Source organism: Berghia stephanieae, chromosome 9, assembly GCF_034508935.2.
Source record: "Berghia stephanieae isolate SIO BIC M18660-M18661 chromosome 9, UCSD_Bste_1.3, whole genome shotgun sequence".
In the NCBI taxonomy this organism is placed as follows: domain Eukaryota; kingdom Metazoa; phylum Mollusca; class Gastropoda; order Nudibranchia; family Aeolidiidae; genus Berghia; species Berghia stephanieae.
Window position 1 is genome coordinate 29777523 of NC_088368.1, and position 15000 is coordinate 29792522.

Sequence of the window (15000 nt, forward strand, 5' to 3'; positions counted from 1 at the left end):
TTAATTATCCTGTCGGAACCAACTAAGCAAATGGCTGCACATAATTTTTTGTCATTTATCATATTAGTTTTTACGACAGCGTGATGGTCTGATATTGATCGAGAAGTTTGTGTAGAGTTGCAAAAATTATCATTTTTTCTCTGAGCACACAGAGTGAAAATGATCTATATTATTCAATCGGGCTAACCCGCCACTCCCCCCCCCCCCCCCTTTCCCCAAAATAAAAAAAACAACAAAAAAAAAAAAAACCCAACTTAACCCCCCCCCCCCCCACACACACACACAAAAGGAAAAAAACACAAACCAAAACAACAAGAGCGACAAAAAACAAAACAAAAAAAAAAACAAACAACAAAATAAAAGAATAAAAATAAAACAAAACAATAAGAAAAACAAATAAACAAAACAAATAACAAGAAATATAATATATAAAAAGCATACAGGTGGAATCATGAGTTGTTGCACCCGATACTAATGGAATTGTCAATACACTTTTTTTTCATAATAATACTGTAATTTGTTTTTTTTTCACTGATCCTGCTTATCATAGCCTATATTATGAATGTTTTCAGGGTGTGGCTCAGATTTTTATCTCACCCTAGATAGATAAAATATCTATCTAGTCACTTTTTACGAGCTCAAATTTTATAGGAATAATATATGTTTAAAATGTATGATGTCAATAGATCTAGTGTTTAAGAGCATGGTCATAATATTATGATACTCTCTCTCTCTCTCTCTCTCTCTCTCTCTCTCTCTCTCTTTCTCTCTCTCTCTCTGAGTGTGAGTGTGTGTTTGTATATGTGTATGTGTAACTATTCGACCACTTAGCTGACCCTATGACTCTTAAAAATAGTATGTAGTATTGTGGCCAGAGGGTTATAAACGTGGTGACGCAGAGAAAAATGTGAATACGAAAATACGACATCGATTGGGTCCACTGAGACGAACAAAATACCAGGAGCATGAGAGGATAATAATAATGTTATTAGTTATTGGGAAATAAGATTCCTCAGGAGTTTCCGACGATACAATTATTGTCAGTCTCATGTGACAAACTTGCATCATATAATACGTCACGGCGAATTCCCCATGCCTATTTTTACACGAAATCTCGATGCAGAGCACTTTGACTTAGTATGTATGTGGCAATAACGCTTGACTGGTCAATGGCTCGCAGGGCTCTCTATACTATAATACAGAGTTATAGTTGCTCACCGAACGGACACCGAACGAACGACTTACCGATCACGTGATCAGTTTTTTCTCGCGTCCTCTCGTCTAATCTCGTCACTCCGGAATAGAAAGAGGAGGCGGAGCTTATATGATATAACGCAATGAAAGTTCTGTCCGATGACGGGTGGGGGATATCACCTCTCCAAAACTTACCTTATTATATGAGATCTTGAGGTTCTTATCCAATCATCGATTGCTCGTTTGACAGTTCGCTTGTGAACAGTTAGGAGACCATCTCTTGATTTATGGGCAGGCGGCTTTGCGTAAAGGCGGTGAGTGTTGTATACATCAAAGAGTACCGCTGACCGATGGGTAAATAGTGATTGTGTAACCCAAAAGCCCTGCCGACTCGACTGCAAGGTCTTGAATGTAATAACTGCGTCACCATATCAACGCTCAGGAATTAATTAGTGAGGACTCTCAGTCTATATATATATTAAAAAAACAAGCAACGCTTTTGAATCACACGAGATACATCAGTGTGCTCGTCGCATTGAGAATTGAAAAATGAGATATAAATCAAGAAAACCGACCGGAAAATAAAGAAACAATCATTAAATTTAAAAAAATGAGCAATATTTTTTTCAAAATCAATCTACTAGAAAATTTTTTTATTTCTAAACCTATTTTTTGTGAAACAAAGATAAATGTTCTCCGTTTTGCAAGCTGTTCAACAATGTGGTTTTCAAATTTATCGTATACGTAATCATTTGGAAGCTCCCGAGAAAGGTATTTTTTGTGTAATCTCTTTCACACACACGCGCGCGCGCACACACACACACACACAAACACACAAACATATACAAACAATACACATCCCTGGTCATCTATTGCCTATATTATTAATGTTAATATATACATCCCATGCTGATTGTCACTACCCCACCCCCCCCCCCCCCACCCCCCAACCATTTCCACCATCCAAGTACCAGCGGCCTTTTCTCTTTGATTTCGTATCATGGTCTACCCGAAGCCCAACACCTCGATCGTTTGTGGGTCAACCCCCCCCCCCTCCCCCCTCCCCCCCACCCTCGCCCGTAATCAATTTATAATTTTCTCTCTGTATAGAGCGCCACGTGCACAATTATATACTATTGAATGACACTGACCTTGCCCCTCCTCTAACACAAGCCAACAGCAACCCTCTATCACGTGACCTTAGATCCGATGCTGCATACCGCTTGAGAGTCTTCACTATCCAGATCTCGTTCATGGTCACGTGAGAAGGCTATATCCGTTCGGGTTCGGCGTTCGGCGTCTCGTTCGACCCGACTTCGTTAAAAGCCTGTGCAATGACTAACATGAAGGTACGCAATAAGTAAACATTGACCATGATACCGTTCATTCGCTCACTGGGGTCATGACAGGACAAGATCAAGTGTTTGGTGATTATTGCCGGAAATATTACACCGCGGGGGGACGGGACGACGACAAAAAAAAAAAAAAAAAAAAAAAAAAAAAAAAAAAAAAAAAAAAAAAAAAAAAACAAAAAAAACAAAAAAAAAAAACAGCAGTGTGAAACCTTCGAAATAAAATAATGAAATAAATGCATTTGAGAGTGATCCAGTCCCTTAAGGGACCCGACCCATACACGATCAAAATGTTGATGCATAATTATTACCCACACACTATCATAATTTTTCCATCAAAATTCAGTCATGTAAAAATAATCGACATGGACGCATCGGTGGTCGTAGAAATTTGATCGCCTTATGGGGCCCATACTCGATCAAAAAATTCCTCTCAGTTCATTTCGAAAGTTTGTGCTCATATTATTATTTTTTCTTCAATTCCCATGATGTCACTGAGGTGAAATGTTCTCGATATTTTTTTGCACATGTCTAATAATTCAAGTAAAATCCTCTTCTCAGCAACCTTCTTGATGGACATGGTGATCTTATCTCATTGACTGTCACATGCTAGATGAATTTTGAGCCCACAAACGAGTAAAAAATTCGACTCGTCAAAAAACTTCAACTGGAGTCGATCATCCCAAATTTTGATTCAAATCCTTTCTTTTGGTTTGTTTTGGACATCAAAACTCGCCACAGACGGTAAAATTTTGCATAAAATTTCGATAACGTTTTTGATCTTGCATGAGGCCCATTAGTTTTTGGTTCCTGTACAGAATAACGTGATGAGGCCAACTCTCTTGGTAGCAATAATTGCTGGGGCTCTCGAAGAACGAACAAATTCCACGCATTTTGCTCGACCTCGTGCGGCCCTAGTTATATTATCTGCTTGTGACTTGATTAAATTCAATTCAGAATCACAGAAAAATAAAACAAGAGGAGGCGTATGTATTCTGCCATTAGCTAAATTCCATTTTTAAAAATCTTAAACCTATTTTCTTGTAAATATTCTCCATAACAGCCTTGTCTCCACATATCTTCTAGAATCTCCTTGGACTCGCTTTACCCCATAAAACTTGATCCAGCTAATACCATTCCACCCAATTATAGAAAATATTTTTGGCCGCTCTAATATCGATTCTCTTGGCTCCATCACTCATCTGGTCGACGGGCGAACGCACAATAACACACAAATACACACACACACACACACACACACACACACACACACACACATATATACACTTGCTTGCGTGCAAAGTGAGACAGAAATAAGGGGGGGGGGGGGAATATTTAATCTTTGTTATAAAAGCATAAGGTTGTGTCGGAGCGTTTATCAGACTCAGGCTATCATACGGGAAAGATTGGATACTCTTCAATCTCACAATACCATCATCATAATCATCATCAACAACAATAACAATAACAGCCAAAACATTAATTATTCTCTTAGTATTTGTGTCACGAACTGAACTTGGGGAATACCATCTTACCCAGGGTAATGAAATCTCTCTCTCTCTCTCTCTCTCTCTCTCTCTCTCTCTCTCTCTCTCTCTACCTTTTTCCTCTCCCATGTATCTCACTTCTTCTTTCTTTCTTGGTCTCTCGCTTTCCCTCCATAACTCATTTTCTTGTCTCTCCATCTCCCTCATTCTCTTTTCCTATTCATTTCTCATTTATTCTTTATTTCCACCGATCTCTCTAAATAAAAATAAAATTCCCTTTATTCATCCATATGGGAAATTTGTTTCTAGGGTCAATTCCAAGGGAAGACTGGAATAACCCAGGAGTCAGCCGCAGTGCAGCGCTGCAAAATGAGCTGGGCGAGGTGACTTGCTCAAGGTCACATAGCGCAGCGCGGGTGATCGAACTAGGAACCTTTCGGGTACGAAGCAAAGACCATACCGCTGAGCCACACTGTCCCTTTCTTTCTCTCTCTATCTCTCTCGCTCTCTCTCTCTCTCTCTCTCTCTCTCTCTCTCTCTCACTACCTCTCTCCTATCTTTCATTCGCTCACACACAAACATACACTACTCAACATCCTATGTCTTTGTAATTTGTATTGCGTATCAATTTATTTAAGGCGCGTATCCGTCCCTACAGGTCATAGGCATAACAATGTAATCCAATAGGACAAGACCACTGAATAGGAATTTTATCCCGGGTGCTTGATTCGCGAGATTAGGCTGACATAAAAAAAAAGAAGGAAGGAAGAAAAAAAAAGAAAAGATCGAAGTATTTCGCAACGCGACCTGTTACTGGCCTCCACTGGGAAAATTCGATCACGGCAAATCAAACTGAGAGGAGAGTTTCTCCACCGCTCCCCCCACCAACTCGCCACACACACACATACAATTCTCAGTAAAAGAACTTGATGGGTACATCTCGATAAAAGATATATTATTATGCCTTTCTCCAACCAATTTATACCATGGTACCATAGTAATGTAAACCTGACCAAGCTTTGAAATCTCATTTATAAAAGGACATTATACCAGATCAATAAAATTTATTATTATAAATCTTCCTGAGAGTCATAACACATACGAAGACGGGAGTTTATATCGGTTTCTATCCATGGCAATTGCTTGCTCTCATTTGAGAAATCTCAATCAACAGAGGGGGGAGGGAGGGGGACCAATGGATACGACTGGTCACAATTTCCCACCACTTGTTACATAGAGAGAGAGAGAGAGAGAGAGAGAGAGAGAGAGAGAGAGAGAGAGAGAGAGAGAGAGAGAGAGAGAGAGAGAGAGAGAGAGAGAGAGAGAGAGAGAGAGAGAGAGAGAGAGAGAGAGAGAGAGAGAGAGGAATCTTGACGTAAGCAAAACCACTCTATTCGAGTGGCGTCTAGGCACCCAATCTTAGATTACATATACACCACTTGCTATTGGGTTATTGGTTATTGGTTCCACATCACGCGTCATGAATAATCAATTTTGGTGACTGCTTGTAGCAAAGCAATACGCGGTTATAAACATTATTCAAACGCGTCACCTTCCTCTCCTTTCCATGGAACACACAACCCATACGCACGGTCGCGTACGCGCGCACTCACAGCCACAGGTAATGATGGAAGATGCAGTTTGATCTATTACAATCGATTAAATATTTATCAAGGTAGGCTGGGATTCTGATATCAGCCTAAACAGTTCCATAGAGAATTTGTCCCAAGGGGAGTTAATGCATACAATGACGCCTATCTGTCCATTGTAGGATAAATAAAACTAGGTACATATAATAAATTATATAGCTATGTAGACAACATAACAGATGCACGACAGGGTTCGGGTTGGCAATCATCCCATCTTTACACTACTCATCTCTTTATATCCTCTACCTGCCAACTGGAAAATGATGACGACTAGCTGATAAATAACATTATTATGGGTTTTACAAATACGCGGTGAAACAGAATGGACGATATATATATTTTTTCCTGTATTGTTGCGATTGTCGGTCGGCAAAATGATATTTACAAAAGTCACCACTGGTGAAATAGTTTGAAGAAAAAAAAAAAAAAGGGGGGGGGGGGGGATTCTAGCGACACCTGTAAATTTATAAAAGCACTCCTTTACAACTGCGATAGTGAGTTAATGGTAAAATAATGTCATTACCATGAACTCAGATCTGCGATTTCACTGATTCTATATCTGACTTGAAAGCGTTGGAGGCTGGTGGACTAAACAAATTAAAATAAACTCTTTAGAGTATAAACGCCGCCAGAACGGTTCTACAGTGGATTCCAGCTCATTGTGGCATTTCAGGAAATTAAGAAGCTGATAGATTCGCAAAAAAAACAAAAAAAAAAAAAAAAAACAACTGCTGCCTAAACGGAACAACAAACCATACCGCATAATTTCAGCGTGATAAAACATTAAGAGTCTTCAGACTACACCACTGCGTTCAGATGATTACTATATGCTACCCAGACATGAACAAGTAATCCTGTTCTGCCTCAGGACAGGACAGTTTGTTTGTTTTTGTTTTTAAGGGTTTTACGGCGCTTGCAACACATTTAGGTTATATCAGCGCCAGTAAAAAGGAAGAAAATGGGATAGTAAAAAGTTATAGAATTACAATAAAAGCACCCAAGAAAAAGTAAGACATAGGGGAACTGGGAACAAATTGGGATCAGATGTAGATTCCAAGAGCAGACCACTAATGCACTTAGTTTGAGATCACCTCTAAAAGTCTCATCCAGACACAAGCACAGGTCCCATCTAAGAGGAATACACTCAAATGTTTACCAATCATTTCATATAATATATAAACTCAACATAATACAATGCATAACAGAGAGATGATTTACAAGGAAAAAAATATCATCTCCCAAAACTATAACTATACATTCGACTGTTTCTCTCCCAGCCAAGGAGCTCCGGCAAGGATAAGGCCAAAACTAAGTAATCTCATTCCAGGACAATGACAGGAAACAATTGGGAAACGGGTATGGGGGGATAGAAGACACAGCATGTACCTCCCTGCCCACTATGGGAGGTCAGGATCCCCACCCAGTCAGGACAGGACACAATAGACTCAAAACAAAAGTATAAGCACAGACTCATGTAACTGACATAGTCACCGATTTGCTCGTGTGGTGAGGATGAGGAAGATGCAGAGCACATACTGCAGAGATGCAGAAAATACACAACCCATAGGGAAAAGATATGGCCCTCAGCAACCTCTACATAACTTTTCGGCCCGCTAGAATAATAATAATAATAATAATAATAATAATAATAATAATAATAATAATAATAATAATAATAATAATAATAATAATAATAATAATAATAATAATAATAATAATAATAATAATAATAATAAGAAGAAGAAGAAGAAGAAGAAGAAGAAGAAGGAGAAGAAGAAGAAGAATAACTCAGAATCTGCCATTTTGAAATAAATGTCTTTTTATTTTTTCAAATTCCTTGGTCAAGTTATTTTACAAGGTTATAATCCCTAAATATATAGGCAGCCTGGATTTTATATTCAAGAGGTCACTTGATGACTGGACGATTTAAGGTTGGGGAGGGGTGTGTTGATTTGGTTACCATGACATTATTGTGGGTATATTTACACTAGTAAACAATACGTCAGGGGAAACGTCTGTACAAATGAGTGAAAGCGTGTGCGTGCGTGTGAGTAAGTAAGAGTGAGTAAGAGAGAGAGAGAGAGAGAGAGAGAGAGAGAGAGAGAGAGAGAGAGAGAGAGGGAGAGAGAGAGAAAGAGATAGATAGATAGGTAGTTAGATAGATAGAGAGAGAGAGAGAGAGAGAGAGAGAGAGAGAGAGAGAGAGAGAGAGAGAGAGAGAGAGAGAGAAGAGAGAGATGTTGGTGGATGAAATTTCACGTGACAGGTATACCTGTTGATGTTACCAATGACAACCATAATTCCACAAGTTGCGACCTTTGAGAAAGCCATGCCTTCCTATTTTATTATCATAATCAAGTAATTTCTTACTGGTTAATTTTCATTCCAGCTCCATCGTTTCTGACGGAGCTGACATTAATTCACATGCCTCCGGGAAGCCATACAAACCTTTTAATATTATCGTAATTAAGGCTGGAACTGAGGTGATACGAAGATTCAGACATATTAAAAAAAAAATACGACGCTGAAGAAATCACGATAAACATTCCCAATATTATGTGACTCGTCGCCTCTATCTCGTAAATACCATTAAGTCGGAATCAACTGGAATAAACACTGAACTTGACGCTAAAATTGAGCTTTAAAAAATTGAGCTTTTATATAGTGCAATATCCACTAAACGTGCTCAAAGCGCTTTACAAGGGGTCCCTGGTCAACAGCAACATTTAACATGTAGGACGGGACATGACGCCTGTTAGGCGATATTACACTTTTTCGGACAAAGACAACGCTGTTAACGGCCAGGTACTCATTTTATACCTGAGTACGGTGAGAGAATGTGAGTGAAGAGCCTTTTCCAAGGACTCAACTATGCGCCGAGCGCGAGGCTCGAACCCAGTACCTTCCGATCCGAAAGCTAGTGTCATACCACAAGACCACATAGCCGCACTAGACCACATATTCCGATTTAGGAAATTTCTAATCGTTCAAGTTTAAGAAACAAAAAAACGAACTCTCCTTAACGAAGGCATTTATAACTCATCTTTAAAAGGTAATCTTAAAATTCAATTTAAACCAACAGTTTCGCCCCGACTCAGTACATTTGAGAGACGATTGGTCACATTTCCAATCGTGTCACATCGCTCTTCGGCGTATATTATCTATGAGAATAGTAAGGACTCAGGGATGTCAGAACAGAAGAGAAGATTGTCAAAGTAATTAGCATGGCACTCAACGATAGAGGAGGAATGGATAAGTCTTAGTGAGGATGAACAACGCCCCGGCCATTATTGTAGGAAAGATGGGAATGGAAGGGATACGTGAGGACGGTATTCACATTGTAATGAGAAGAATTTTGTAATCTGACTGACTGAAAAGATGAATTGATTGGAATTTACATAACGACGAAGGAACGCAAACTACCACCGGCAACAATTAACAAATTCTGTATAATAGGGGCTGCGTGGCTCAGCGGTTCCGTCTTTGCTTCGTACCTGAACGGTACCGAGTTCGAATACCCGCTGCAACTGTGTGGCCTTGAGTAAGTCACCTCGCCCTAGCTCAATTTGCGGCCCTGTATTGCGGCTGACGCCTAGGTTATTCCAGACTTCTCTTGGAAGAGACAAATTTCCTCTACGGCATGAATAAAGGGAATTTTATTTATTAAATATTTATTTATACTTTTGGTAAAAGAAATCCGAATTAAAAAAAAAATCTGCATTAATAGAAAGTGCACGATTTTCATCATTATTTCTATGAATTATCACTTTCAAATACTATAGAATTAATGTGGTGTACATCAACCCGGTCATATTATATTGTCATTCATTTCTGAGTAAAATAATATTTTCATTCCTATAAAAATGGTTTTTAAAAATCTGAATCTGAAGATAAAATCGAATCGCCCAAAATTGAACACCCCCTCGCCATAAATATGTAAATACCGACGCAGGTCTAACAACCCACATTTTTATGGTCTTATTGTTGTAATAGAAATAGTCTCAAACCAACGCAAAATTTTGCCCATTACAACAATTTTAAAATAAGCCCATAAGTGCTTCCGGTTATCAGACTTGCAAAGATGCGCATGTCAGTAAATGCCGATTAAATATGTCTGAGTGGCGAGTCTTGAGAATCGACCAATTACTGGCAGATAGTGAAAAATTAATTGTTGTCATAATGCCAAACACTATTGGTGGAATAAAAATCATATAAAAATATTCCAGATGGTAAATAATATAACCATGCAACACTTACAGTAAAATATAAATACATAAATAATAAATAAATAAATAAATAAATAAATAAATAAATAAATAAATAAAATTACAACTCCCCCCCCCCCCCCCCCCAAAAAAAAATAAAAAAATAAAACAACAACAAAAACGCTACCTTGTAAACAAAGAGAAAGATTATCATCAAAGAGATAATAACCAATACTAAAAACGAATACTTTCCTCGATTATCTTTTCTACTCAGCTGAGTTTCTGCTGAATGAAAGTCTCTCCCGGTACACAAAGGAAACTAATGGGAACATGAATTGAGAAAATTGCCTTGCATTCAAACTGATTGGTCAAATCAACTGCCACCGTGCTCTATCTTGTTTCGGTTCCCCACCGAAAAGTCAATCATTTCTGGGTTGTTTTTAGTTTTTTATTATTCACTCCGATAAAGTGGAAGAAAATTCAATCACCGAAATCCCACACACGTATAGAGCAGTAAAGTTAGGTGCCCCAAACGTAAACAAAGGTCGAGAAGCACGTGGCAAACCACATGTTCCTGTCTTGACAGCTCACGTTCCAATGTAAATAATAGAAAAAAATAACCTTTAAAATTTGGCTGTTAGGTGGCAAAAGAAACACATATTCATAAATACTCGATCATGCATCAAATAATGTCTAGATATGGATATTTTATGGAACAAAAGGTAAAATTTTCTAAAATGTATCAAAAGTTACAGTCTATCTATTTTTAGACCAGAGCAAATTATTGCGCTGGTGTGAACAAAATGAGAATTATTCGGAGCTTGATTTTCAGAATAATTTAGCCTTATATTATTATTTCTGCAACTGTTAGATTTTATGTAAACATATTTTCAATACTGAAAGTGTATTGCCTACAACTCAAACTACAAAATTGGGAGACCTACATTGTGCGTAAATTATTCCGGTCCCTAACGGAAATCACTAGCAACTTGTTATTGTTTACGTTTGGGGCACCTAACTTTACTGCTCTATAAGGATATATATTGGTGTCATGTTTGTGTCAATCTGAGGACAATGTAATTAGTTTGTAATGCATTCGACAATAGAAAAGCAAGTTCGGTTATTTATTGTAAATTAATTATGGGTTATCATAAATTACCAATAAATTGATTGAGACTTGAGATGCACAGATAAATCGTATTTCATTATTCAATATCTCATGGTTAGATTGTATATAATTTCTTCTTTCAGAGTATCCGAGTAGTGCGTCCACTATCGGTGCTTGGTTGTTTTGTACTGGTAGGAGCCTTTATCACGGTGTGCCATAAGAAATAAAAGATATAGGTGCCACTGTAAAAAATCTCTGGTCCTGAAATTTAGACTTCTCGCTGGGAGAGCAGCCCCGTATTGGGGAATTGGGGGGGGGGGGGGGGGGGGGGGGGGGGGAAAGCAACGATCTATTATATTTCTGAATTCTCTGGCTTTAGACGTAAGAACGGCTCTCATTACTTTATAAACGACTTCTCTAAGCTTCTTGAGTCCAGTTTTTAGATTAGGTGGCCCATTTTAACGTTTTGTTTTCATTGTCTTGGCCAGGAGTTGCTTTCTAACAGACCTGTGGGCTTTTCAACCAACTTCCAGACAGAAGACGCCTGACTGGGAACTGTTGATGAGCTAACATTACTAATTGTTCTAAAATAAATAATAAGTAATCTATTTTAACTCAAAGTGCATAAGTAAAGCTTATCATTCAGTTTAAGCATCGGGTTCATTACTGCATAATACCGCTTTGAGATTATGGGTCACAAATGGATGGAATGACAGATGGATAATATGTGACTGGATAGTAATCGAACATGCATAACAAGCTTTAAAAATGTCCATTGTCGGAATCAGTAAACAATCGGAAGCATGACGTTTTCGTCCTCAGCATAATTTTTACAAAAATTACACACCATCCACCCCTTCCTCTTTCCCATTCCCAAGTCTCCCACGAACAATTCATAATGCAGAGGATCTGCGCCCAATTCTTGTTGATTTCAAATAAAGAGCAATTTTCTTTATATTTGTCTGTGTGCCAATATTATATGTATTGATTTTCATGAGAAACATTTCGATGGATGTGTTGTGGGAGAGGATTGAAAAATGTGTGTGTGTGTGTGTGGGGGGGGGGGGGGGGGGGGGGGGGGAAGGTTGAGAGCCGTGATGAGATTTAGAGGGGAATAACTGAGACAGAAAATAGCCCAGGATGTGATGCTTTGAAAGATAATATGCCGATAACACAATATATTGGACTGGATAAGAGTTTAATGCATATTTGAACATCTGCAGATTACCAAACATGAAATTGGGGGCTTATTATTGTAGTGGTGGAGGAGAATAATGTGTTTTTATTTCATTTAAAATTAAAATAAATAAAAAAACAAGCAAAAAACAAACATTCTACGTATTCTCGCCCCCCCCCCCCAACTCCTCCTATGCAGTACAATAAGAGGACAGCTAAATTTTTGAATATTAAGACGTAACTCTAATATGCTTTAATGCCATGAATTTTTCTTTTAGAAGGTCGGGGAAATAATTCTGAAATTTATATCAACTGAGTTTACAGTACCATGTTTGATACACCGAATCACTACTGTAAGTTTAAGAAACGTCACAACACACGTATGTATCAGCCATATCTCATACAATATTTAGAAATCATAGGAAAATGTGTTATAAATGTCTAGATACATTATGAAATCGGAAAACAAATGTTACCAAACGATTCATTAGTATTATGTCGAAGTGAACTGGGTGCTGATAAAATTGATTGGAATCATGGCATATGGCATATTGCATATTAGTAATGTAAGATGCTTTTATTTCGACTTTGAAGAATAGATATAGCTTTAAAAGTGTTCAAATCAATATATATATATATATATATATATATATATATATATATATATATATATATATATATATATATATATATTTAATTACAGAGATTAAATTAACGTATACTGATTTTCAGGTCTGATGGTCCAAATTGTTATGGGCTTAATGTTGTATAGAAATATTCTCAAACCATCTCAAAAATATTGAACCCCTTACAACAATGTTAAAACAAGCCCATAACTTCGTTTGGTTATCAGACCTGCAAATATGTGTACGTCAGACAAAAGCAACTCATTTATTGTGACAAAAAAAAATCCAACTGAAATTTAATTTTGTAATTTTAATCCATTCCATTTTCAGCTTGTGGATCACATCGGTAAAACATGTGTTTATTTCAGACAGGGAGAAATGAATTTGTAAACAGAACCGGTAGGCAGTGGGTTTTAACGATTAAATATAAGAAAAGGGGGTTGTGAGTAATACATAAGTGGTGGGAAAAAAAATACACACACACACACACACACATAGATAGAAAGATAGATAGGTAGAAAGAGAGAGAGAGAGAGAGAAAGAGAGAGAGAGAGAGAGAGAGAGAGAGAGAGAGAAGAGAGAGAGAGAGAGAGAGAGAGAGAGAGAGAGAGGAGAAAGAGAGAGAGAGAGAAAGAAAGAGAGAGAGAGAGAGAGAGAGAGAGAGAGAGAGAGAGAGAGAGAGAGAGAGAGACTTACCAAGAGCAGATTGGGATTGTTTTTCTTGCCTTTGCTTTGCATCCACGTTGTTTTCTTCTTCCATTTTTACCTGGTGTAAGTGACAGAAATTCTCTCAAGAATTCCAACGGAATTATAAAAAGTTTCTAGATTCGGAACAGTTAATAGAATTTCTTGACGGGTGCTTATCTCTTGATTTCAACCAGTTTCTTTCGTTGAAGCACACAAATGGATTAAACCTTGAGAAAGCCGATGTACCAGATGCTAAAAAGAGACACTTTTGAAATGAGAGAGAAGATGAGTGAGTGTGTGTGTGTGTGTGTGTGTGTGTGTGTGTGTGAGAGAGAGAGGTAGGGAGGGAGGGAGAGAGATAGAGAGAGAGGGAGGGAGAGAGATAGAGAGAGAGAGTGGAGAGAGAGACAGAGGTGAGATAGGGAGAGGGAGAAAAAATGGATAGGGAAGGTGTGAGACAATGGGAAGGAGAGGGGCAAAAAAGGAGAAGGAAAGAGGGGAGAGACAAGGGGAGGGGGGGGGGTAGAGAGAGAGAGAGAGAGAGAGAGAGAGAGAGAGAGAAAGAGAGAGAGAGAGAGGAGATAAAAAGGCGAGAAATAGAGAGCTACAGTGTGTGTGTGTGTGTGTGTGTGTGAGAGAGAGAGAGAGAGAGAGAGAGAGAGAGAGAGAGAGAGAGAGAGAGAGGGGGGGGGGGTCCCAGCCAAGACTGCTCGAATCTCGTTTTGTTTGTCACACTCTGGTCATATTCAAATCAACGTGTGGGCATTTTAAATGTTAACTACTCCTAAAACCAACTCTTTAACGACCCTAGGGAAGCATATTATCTGGAACGAACCAAAGGAAGAACAATGACGACAACAACAAAGACAACATATAACAACAGCACAGTACAAAAACTTAAAACAACAACAACCCCCCCCCCCCAAAAAAAAATAAACAAACAAAAAACAAACAAACAAAAAAATCCCACCCCCCCCCCCCCTCCCCCCAAACAAACAAAAACAAAAAAGCCCCCAACAAAACAAAGAAACCTTTCAACGTCAATATGTTAATAAATATCCCCCCCCCCCCTCTCTCTCTCTGCCAATGGAACTATAACTGTTGCTACAGATCAACAATTTAAAAAAACAAAACAAAAAACAAAAAACAAAAAAAAAAAAAAAACAAACAAAAAAAAAACAAAAAACAAAAAAAACAACCTAACTTCAAAGAACTTCAAACTTCAGCGTTACACGTTAATATATTGATGAATTACCCGACCGACCCCCTCCCCTTCTTATATCGACTAACAGATTTACAAAACTGTAGTTACTGATGACCAGTTCCATGTTAATGTAGAATGCTTATCCGTACCGAATTGATAATAATGGATCTATTGCAAATTAGTTATTGTCAAAATAATTGATTAATCTAATAAGGGCGAGCTTTGATTTTTACCCAAACACGATGCATTGAGGCACCAGTATAATGAAGCGAATAAAAATTAGGTCTGAAATTATAGTCAGATTAAACAAAA

At 38.1% G+C, this 15000-nt stretch overlaps 1 protein-coding gene across 7 annotated transcripts in view; it reads right to left on the reverse strand.

Annotated features, from left to right (window-relative positions):
• The window catches only part of LOC144980024 (mechanosensory protein 2-like), a 103793-nt gene that overhangs the window by 31497 nt on the left and 57296 nt on the right, over positions 1 to 15000 (reverse strand). The window contains exon 2 of one of the 7 annotated variants that reach the window (XM_078927479.1): positions 13494 to 13749. The exons of 5 other annotated variants lie outside the window; for them this stretch is intronic. In XM_078927479.1, the coding sequence (XP_078783605.1) occupies positions 13494 to 13557 (64 nt within the window). In that variant the 5' untranslated portion in view covers positions 13558 to 13749. Of the gene's footprint in view, positions 1 to 11046; positions 11144 to 13493; positions 13750 to 15000 lie in introns of those variants that run through there. One more of the 7 variants, XM_078927473.1, reaches the window with a different exon arrangement.